Source organism: Hevea brasiliensis, chromosome 4 (assembly GCF_030052815.1).
Source record: "Hevea brasiliensis isolate MT/VB/25A 57/8 chromosome 4, ASM3005281v1, whole genome shotgun sequence".
NCBI classification, from domain to species: Eukaryota; Viridiplantae; Streptophyta; class Magnoliopsida; order Malpighiales; family Euphorbiaceae; genus Hevea; species Hevea brasiliensis.
In genome coordinates, this window is record NC_079496.1 from 16,127,010 (window position 1) to 16,136,990 (window position 9,981).

At 33.5% G+C, this 9,981-nt stretch overlaps 1 protein-coding gene across 1 annotated transcript; it reads left to right on the forward strand.

The window, feature by feature from the left end:
- The first annotated feature begins 993 nt into the window (after positions 1 to 993).
- Positions 994 to 9,498, forward strand: LOC131179242 (probable disease resistance protein At4g27220). Its single transcript, XM_058145443.1, has 3 exons — positions 994 to 1,217; positions 6,012 to 6,117; positions 6,272 to 9,498. The coding sequence occupies exon 3, from the start codon at positions 6,284 to 6,286 to the stop codon at positions 9,209 to 9,211; it is 2,928 nt and encodes a 975-aa protein (XP_058001426.1). The 5' UTR covers positions 994 to 1,217; positions 6,012 to 6,117; positions 6,272 to 6,283; the 3' UTR covers positions 9,212 to 9,498.
- Positions 9,499 to 9,981: the final 483 nt, after the last annotated feature.

Here is a 9,981-nt window from a genome sequence, read left to right on the forward strand (position 1 = left end):
TAAAGATGTAATGAGGTGAATTATTAAATAGAATATAAATAAAAAATTATATTTATAAATATGATAATATAAAAAAATCTAAATATGATAATATAAAAAAAATCTAAATATGATAATATAAAAAAATCTAAATATAAAAATAAATAAGTTTATAAATCAATCAGTTAATTTAATAGAATGGAATCAAATTAAAAGTTAATTACTTATCTTATTAATTGTAATATTGTATTTATGAAAATTAAAATTAAATTAAAAATAAAAGTTATTTGAAAAATAAATAAAAATATAAATTGAATCCGAATCCAAATTAACAATTCAATTAAATACTTTTCTTAAATTAATATTATGCTATTTTTGAATACTAAAAATTAAAATAAGGTATTTAGATTTAATTTTAACATAAATTATTAATAAATGGTGGATTTAAAGTATTATCAATCTATTTTGTAAGAACCTTTATAGTCCATTTAAAATAAGGCTATTTTATAAATTATTTTAAATTTACACTTAAAAAAGATATTTATTACATTTATAAATTTAATATATAACTTCGCTAAATAATTTGGGCTTAGCCGGTCCCAAGTTCGAATAAAGGAGGAGGATTGCGGTAGGTGACAACCAGCATAAAAATTTCGTCACACAACATCGAAGCTCGAGTGTAGTGAGAAAGTCGATCTCAAATTTTTGAGATAAAAGTTTAGTTGAGTTGAGTATAAATTTAATATATATTCAATGCTTTAATCAATTAAACAAAACATATACTCTTATTAAGTTTAAATCTTATATTTTAAATTTCCTCGTCCAAATACAAGGTTACTAATTTTTAATTTACAGATTAATTTTTTGATTTTATTTGCTCATCCTTTGCTTTTAATGCGTAAAATAAAGAAAATTATTTTCATTAATGGTTTAAGAGATATTATTAGGTACATACATACATCATTTCTCGCAATCCTTCAAGCGAGGCTCCACCTCCTTGACTTGCGATTCCATTTCTCGTCGCTTTATAATATTTTGCCCTTTCTTTACCTAGCGCGCTCTGTTTTCTTTGTCTTGTTTTCTTCTGCCTCCAACTTGACTTCTCTCCCAGAGCAACTCGACTTCTCTCCCAGAGTCGCATCTCGCTCGCAGATCTAAGTGGTTGTTGGATCTCAGTGGCGCTTCATCTTCAACACTATTAAATTTATATATCTTTGAAGATTAACCCATCACTCCAGGTATGTGCTCTATTTTTTTTTTATTTTTCTTTTAATTTTGCTTGAAAACAAATATAATAATAACAACAAAAATTCATGTTTAATAAATATATATATATTTTAATTTACTGAAGAAAAAGAACACAATAACGTTTTAAAGAACATCTTTTTGATAAAAAAAAAATATTTTTATCTTTATTTTTTTTTCTTTAATGATCTAATCATTACTTTTTAGTTTTTATTTTCAAAAATAGTAAGGGGGAAAAAATTGCAAATTATATATTTTTTTCTTAGATTTCATGCCGTTGATCTGTTTAACCTCTCAAAAGCTTATTTTATTGTTTGTGGTCTTATATCTAAATTGGTTTTTAATTTATTTTTAATTTAATCTTAAAAATAAAAAAAAATTAAAAAAATTAAACTTCTTAGGCTTAAATCACGAAATTTAGTTTGATATACATAAAATATATTTTTTAAATATACCTTTAATATTACATACTATATTGAATACATTCAATAAGTAATTTTAGTAAAATTATAAATTTATATCAATTAAATAAACATATTTTATTAAATTTTACAAGAAAATAATTAAATAATATTAGAAATTTTGAACAAAATACATTTATTTTTATAAAATTAATTAAACATTTTATTTATATTTAAAATTTAAAATTGCTAAACTTGTATGATACAAAGTAATTATTCTGAAAATATATATAGAAATAAATAAAATATACAATTATCAAGTTGGTTTAATCAGTTAACTTCAAAAAATTCTCACGAGGCCTTGGATTCAAATTTCTGCGCAAGCATTCAAAAATAATTTTTCAAACCGGCCAGGTTACTTGATTTTTGGCGAATCAACTCCATATTCGGTTTGATTGCAAATTCAAACTAATTTAATACACAAATCATCAATTCACTGATCAACCCAACAGTTCAATTCAGATTTGATAACACTGAAAAAGACATCAACTTATGTTGGAAAGTAAACATTTAACTTAATTTTCATTAAATATATATTAAACCCTTGAGTTTCTATCGGCTAGCCTTAGTTTGAAATCTTGATTAATTACATAGCTATTAATAATTTTTATTTATTACTTATAAATATTGAAAATAAAAAAAAAATAATAACGTTGAACTGTATTTTTTTAATTGTTTCCATTTTCTTTTAATATATATTTTAAAATTTATTATATTAAAAAAATAATTTTAATTAAAGAAATGAAATTATACTCAACTCAACTAAGCCTTTATCCCAAAAATTTGAGGTCAGCTATATGGATTCGCTTTCTCCACTCTAAACGATTTGGGTTTAAATCCTCAGAAATGTGTAATGTCTCTAGGTCATGTTGTACTACTCTCCTCCAAGTCAATTTAGGTCTACTATTTTTTTTTTCTATCCTCTAACCTAATGTGCTCTACGTGTCTAACTAAAGCCTCCGTATGTCTACGCTTCACATGACCAAACCACCTCAATCTTCCTTCTCTCAACTTATCTTCAATTGGCACTACTCCTACCTTTTCTGTAATACTCTCATTACGTACTTTATCTAGTCTAGTATGGCCACACATCCACCTTAACATTCTCATCTCTGCAACTCTTATCTTAGACGCATACGACTCTTTCAGTGCCCAACACTCACTACCATATAACATAGCCGATCGTATGGCTGTACGATAAAATTTTCCTTTCAACTTATTGGGAATCTTACGATCACATAAAACTCCCGTGGCACGTCTCCACTTCAACCATCCGGCTTTAATCCTATGACTAACATCCTCCTCACATCCCCCATCTACTTGAAGGACTGAGCCTAGATATTTAAAGTGATTACTTTGGGACAGTACAACTCCATTCAAACTAACTCCTTCCCTATCACCAGTTTGGCCTTCACTGAACTTGCAATGCATGTATTCTGTCTTCGTTCTACTTAACTTAAAACCCTTTGACTCTATAGTACTTCTCTAAAGCTCTAGCTTTCTATTGACTCCTTCTCGTGTCTCACCTATCAGAACAATATCATCCGCAAACATCATGCACCAAGGAATACTCTCTTATATATGTTTCGTCAATTCATCTAAAACTAATGTAAAAAGGTAAGGGCTTATGGCTGATCCTTGGTGTAATCCAATTGAGATCGGAAAATCTTTTGTGTCCCCTTCCACTGTGCGCACAATAGTAGTTGCTCCTTCATACATATCTTTCAATACTTGTATGTACCTAATAGATATCCTCTTTTGTTCTAACACATTCCATAAGACATCTCTTGGAATACTATCATAAGCCTTATCCAAATCAATAAAAACCATGTGTATATCTTTCTTCATATCTCTATATTTCTCCATCAAGCTTCTAATGAGAAAGATCGCTTCCATAGTTGAACGACCGGGCATGAAACCAAATTAATTGAGAGAGATAGAAGTATCATAACGTAGTCGATGCTCCACAACTCTCTCTCACAACTTCATAGTATGACTCATGAGTTTAATTCCCTTATAGTTTGAGCAACTCTGTATATCTCCCTTATTTTTAAAAATAGGTACTAAAATACTCCTCCTCCATTCATCGGGCATTTTCTTTGAGTTTAGAATCTTATTAAATAATTTAGTTAACCATGCCACTCCCATATCTCCTAAACACTTCCATACTTCAATTGGTATTTCATCGGGTCAACAGGCTTTACCCACTTTCATTCTCTTAAGTGCTTCCTTTACTTTTAAATATATAATCCTTCTAGTATAATTCACATTCTTTTCTATTGTTCTATAGTCTATATTCACGCTATTACCATTTTGACTATTATTAAAGAGATCATTAAAATAATTTCTCCATATTTCTTTAATATCCTCATCTTTCACCAATACTTTTCCTTCTTTATCCTTAATGCACCTAACTTGATTAAGATCTTGACATTTCCTTTCTCTCCTCCTTGCTAATCTATAAATATCTTTCTCCCCTTCTTTAGTTCCAAGTTTCTCATATAACTTTTCAAAGGCCTGTGCTTTTGCTTGACTAACTGCCTTTTTTGCCTCTTTCTTTGCTATCTTGTACTGTTCATATGCCTCATTATTATCACATTTAGTTAATTTCTTATACCATTTTTTTTTTCTCTTCATTGCCTTTTGTACTTCCTCATTCTATCACCATCTCTCTTTTGAGGGTGGTCCATGTCCTTTAGACTCTCCAAGTACTTTTCTAGCTACTTCTCTAATCTTTGATGCCATCTGTATCCACATATCATTGGCCTCCATACCCAGCTTCCATACTTCGGACTCGAGAAGCTCATTTTTGAACTTCACTTGCTTTACTCCTTTGAACTCCCACCACTTTGTTCGAGCTACACTATTTCTTCTGACCTTACTTGAATTGTTTCTAAACTTGACATCCAAGACCACCAATCGATGTTAACTTGTTAAAGCCTCTCCTGGAATGACCTTGCAATCCTTGTATAGAGCTCTATTTGTCTTTCTGGTTAAGAAGAAGTCGATTTGGCTTCTATGTTACCCACTTTTGAAAGTCACTAAATGTAACTCTCTTTTTATAAAGCAGGTATTTATTAGTATTAGGTTGTATGCCATAGCAAAATTCAGGATGCTTTTTCCCTCCTCATTTCGACTGCCAAAACCAAAACCTCCATGAACATTCTCATAACCTTGTCTATCACTTCCTACATGTCCATTCAAATCTCCACCAATGAAAACATTCTCTTCATTCGGTATGTTTTGCATTAAATCATCCATATCTTCCTAAAACTTTTGTTTACTCTCAATGTCTAGTCCTATTTGTGAGGCATAAGCACTAACTATATTTATTGTTTCTCCTTCTAGTATTAGCTTTACTAGTATAATTCTATCTCCTACGCTTTTCACAGCTATTACTGCGTCTTTCAATGTCCTGTCTATGATTATGTCCACTCCGTTCTTGTTTTTCTCCTTTCCGGTAAATCACAGTTTGTACCCTGAATTACCCACTTCCTTACTTTTCTCTCCTACCCATTTAGTCTCCTGAATGCAAGCAATATTCACTCTTCTCCTTTCCAAGGTATCCACAAGCTCCATTAATTTTTCTGTAAGTGATCCAACATTCCAAGTACCAACCCTGATCCTCCTCTTATCCTGCTCCTTCCTAATTGGTCTCCTTCTATAATATCTTATATTATTTTCTATGTCTATCTTGTATTCTGTTCCACTATCTGTTCTACTATCTGTCCTATGGACTAACTTCTTTACTCATACCCGTTCATAATGTGGGAACCCTTGCTCACTTAACACCACACCTGGGCGTCGGCATGGCGCGTCGCTTTTGGTGAACGCCTTACACCCTTGCATATTTCTCACTACACCAGGGCTCTGATATAGCGGGTCATTAGTAGAGGACGCCCCAACATTTTTATCATTTGAATCCATATCATAAGGTGTAACGAAATTTTTACGCTGGTTGTCACCTACCGCAACCCTCCTCCTTTATCCGGGCTTGGGACCGGTTAAGCGCAAACTGCTTAAGCGGAGTTTAAAGAAATGAAATTATGCAAGAATTTAATTATTATTCCAAATTCTATTCCCAATACATAAATTTTTATTATAAATTAATTGAATTGAACATTAATATAATTAAATTGAATTTTTGTATGTTATTATTTATTTAATTTTATCTACTATCTGTTGGTGGGATGGTGATCAAGATAAAGCATGCATAAGTAGGTTGCAAAAATAAAATATCTACTATCAATTTCAGGCGATCTTGATTCATATGTTTAATTTTGTGTAAAGTTCAATATATACTAATTTTTTTTTTTTGAATAAAAGGAAAATATCATCACTGGAAATCAGAATTTACAGCTGACAAAACAAGAGGAGGATTGGATCCCCAATCCTACAGATCAGTTCAAGAAATTAAAGAAGTGGCTAATAGGTGAGCCTTGCTGATCTTCTAATACAATGTTGAGCTCAAATAGATGTGACTCAATTATATGCATTTCCATGGATATTATTATAAATTGATACTCAGTTTTCTCCTCTCTTGGAATTGAACTTAACCTTTTACCCCTAATTTATTATATCTGTAGGATTTTTAAAAAATGGGGAGAGGCAACGATCCATTTTGGAAATATGCCTCTAAATTAAATCCTGGTTTCAAGTGTAATTATTGTGGGGGACGCTACGCTGGGAGCATTACAAGGTTTAAACGACATTTGGCCAAAATTGAAGGACATGATGTTAATGTTTGCCCTGCAGTTCCTAAAGATGTTCAACAAGAAGCCTATCAAGCCATTGGAGATCCCCAATCTTATTATCAAGGAATACGAGGTCCCAACCGAAAACGTAAAACTATGTCAAGTTTACCCAATAACAATGCAGCTTTCACAATTCCAACTTCTTCAGGGAGACAATACAACGTAGCTGTAGCTGAAAACCAAGTGACGGATGTAGAAATGACACTGAGGGAATTAGTTCAGACCCCGGAACAAGAAATAGGGGAAGGGACAACCATTGCACTTCCAGGAGTGGGTAGTGAGATGGAGAACAATGCTGGAGGACTTGTGCCCCCAGTTAATACTTTAGGCGATACATTACTGACAAGAGAGGTCGTCGGTGAAAATTTTGAAGAACATATTGAGGATATTTGGTCTTGGTTAATGAATGATGTCTTAAGAATCGGTATTTATGGGATGGGTGGCGTTGGCAAAACTGAGCTGGCAAAACATCTCAACAATAAACTCCTACAAGACCCCAATAAGTTTCATCACGTTTATTGGGTTAATGTGTCTCCAAATTGCAGCATCCACAAACTCCAAAATTCTATTGCGAAGGCTGCGGGTATAAATCTTTCCAGTGAAGATGATGAAAATAAAAGAGCAGCAAGGTTGTCCAAAGAATTGACTCAAAATAAGAGATCTATTTTAATTTTTGATGATGTGTGGGATTATATTTCTCTCCAAGATGTGGGAATTCCTATCCATATGAATGGATGTAACTTGATTCTCACAACTCGATCTTTTGAAGTGTGTAGACAAACAAATTGCCAGAAGACCATCAAAATGGAGACTCTTTCAGGGATAGAAGGCTGGCGGTTGTTCGAGAAAGAAGTGGGAGACAAAATGACACTTTCCAATGATGTTGAGGAGATTGCAAAATCTGTTGTAAGTGAATTAGAAGGTTTGCCTCTAGGAATCAGAACGATGGCCAGATATATGAGGGGAGTAGTCAACATACAACAATGGAGGAATGCACTGAAAGGTCGTATTCAGAGACAAGTTAGTGAGGAGATATTTCGAAAATTAAAACTTAGTTATGATTACTTGAAAGATCCAGCATTGCAACAGTGTTTTTTATACTGTGCATTATTTGAAGTAGTAGAAGATGAGCATGATGGTTGGATAGCTAAAGAGGATTTGATACAGTATTTGATTGATGAGGGGATAATAAAGAGGATGAACAGCAGGAGAGAAGAGTTTGACGAGGGCCATACAATGTTAAATATACTCGAAAATGTATGCTTGCTGAATGGTGATCGTTATCTAACACCAATGCATCACTTGATTAGAAGCATGGCCCTTCAAATAATGAAAGAAAGTTCAGGAGTTAGAGCCATGATTGAATTTGGTAAGGGATTAGAAGAGTTACCAGAGGAAGGCATCTGGACCGGAGATCTCGTGAGAGTTTCATTGCATCATAATTACATTAAAGAAATTGCTTCTAATCATTCACCAAGATGTCCCAACCTTTCAACTCTACTGTTGCATGGCAATTTTGAATTGAGACGGATTGCAGATTCTTTCTTTAAGCACTTGCATGGGCTCAAGGTTCTTGATCTTTCTAATACAGGGATCCAAAACTTGCCAAATTCTGTCACTACCCTCGTCAATCTCGCCTCCTTGGCGGTCGGTGGATGTCGAAAGCTAACGCGTTTGCCATCTTTAGCAAATCTCAGAGAACTGAAGAGATTGGATCTCGGATTTAGTGGAGTTGAAGAAGTGCCAGATGGCCTGGAATTTCTGTCCAAACTCATGTATCTAGACCTCCGCGGTACATCGGTAAAAGAAATAAGACGTGGGATATTACCTAAACTCTCTCATTTGCAATTTCTTAAACTTCCTTTAAAGTTAGCAGTCGAGGGAGAGGAAGTTGCATCACTGAGCAAGGTGGAAACTTTGTATTGTCGTTTCCATGATCTCGTAGGCTTCAACACATTTGTCGAATCAATGGAAGAATTGATGATTGGAAGTGAATGTGAACTTTTAATAGGACCATCATCCCAGAAAATGAGTGACCGTTTTTTTTTAAGAAGTGGGATAGGTTGGAATTATGAGGTTGATAAATATGTTGTGGCGAATAATTGCAGTATCGGCAAAGAAGGGAATTTTCTGAACTTTCCAGCTGACTTGCAAGGGCTAGCGATTGTAGAATGCAATGATGCACAAAGCTTACACTGTGTTCATCCGTTAATATATGCAACTCAACTGGAATACGTTTCCATTAGAAAGTGCAATGGGATGGAGTGCTTGTTTTTGTTGCCTGAAGACGGTTGGCGTATTTTTCCAAGACTTAAATTTCTAAACCTTGACAGTTTGGAGAACTTCCGTTTCCTCTTTGGCAGAGAAGTTGCTGTTGCACCACCATTGCCATGTTATGGTAACAGCTTTAACCAACTGAGTACTTTTGAGATGATAAATTGCCCAACCATTAAGAAGTTGTTCCCTCCTCGCCTGCTGGCGAGCCTCCAAAACCTGAAAGAGATTAATGTCAGAGATTGTTCGTCGATGGAGGAGATAATAGGAGCAGAAAGACAAGAAGAAGAAGAAACTATGGATTTCAGTCTCCCAAAGTTATTGATTTTCAATTTGAGAAATTTACCACAACTGAAGAGCATTTGTGATCGGGCAGTGATTTGTGAATCTCTTCGACTCATCCGTCTAATTGACTGTCCAGGGCAAATGATGGATGTACCATTCTTTTATCCCAGTGGCCATCAATCTTTTGACAGGGTTGAGATAAGTAGAAATTAACCCTTAAATTACTCTGTTGATCTCACCGAAATTTAGAGGAGAAGAACGAGGGCAAGCTGTTTGATAAAATGCCGGACCAATTGTAAGCCTTTTACTCTTATTGACATACTGTTTTAATTCAATTGTTTTTATATTAGCTCCTATTCGCCGAATTCTCCCCTAAATCTGTACTCGTTATCTCCACTCTAGACTAAAAAATGTTGCTTTTGTGGGAATGATGCAACAAATGAATAACCTGGTGAGCTTTGAATTTGGTATAAAAAGGGATATTGCTCATTAAGCTTGAATATTCTTGCATTTTTTTTTTAATGAAATTCATGATATGTAGCAGCTGCATTTTCCTTTCTGAATGAAATGAACTGCTAGAAAATTTCTTGATGATGTTGCTAAAAAATTTAGCCTTGAATCAAACTCACTGTACTTTTAAGCAATTGCATCCGTATTCTCAAACAGACCTATTTGAAAAAGGATCTCATGATATCAGTCATCATTTCTTCAAAACTTCTGCTTGTGCTTCATGAGCATTACAGTTCTACTGCTCCTTTAAATTACTTTTTTTTTTTTTTCTGAATATGATTAGCTATTTTTTTCCCCTTCTGGGTCTAGTTCCAGCGGCATATCTGGAATATCCTAGCCTAAGACTAAATTATGTAGAAGACAAATTACAATTATTATTTATTATTTTGTCCATATATTTTGATAATTACATCATTACAAAATAACAAGCCCATGCCAAGCTGCTGACCATGTAATGAAGGGTAAATATGTAA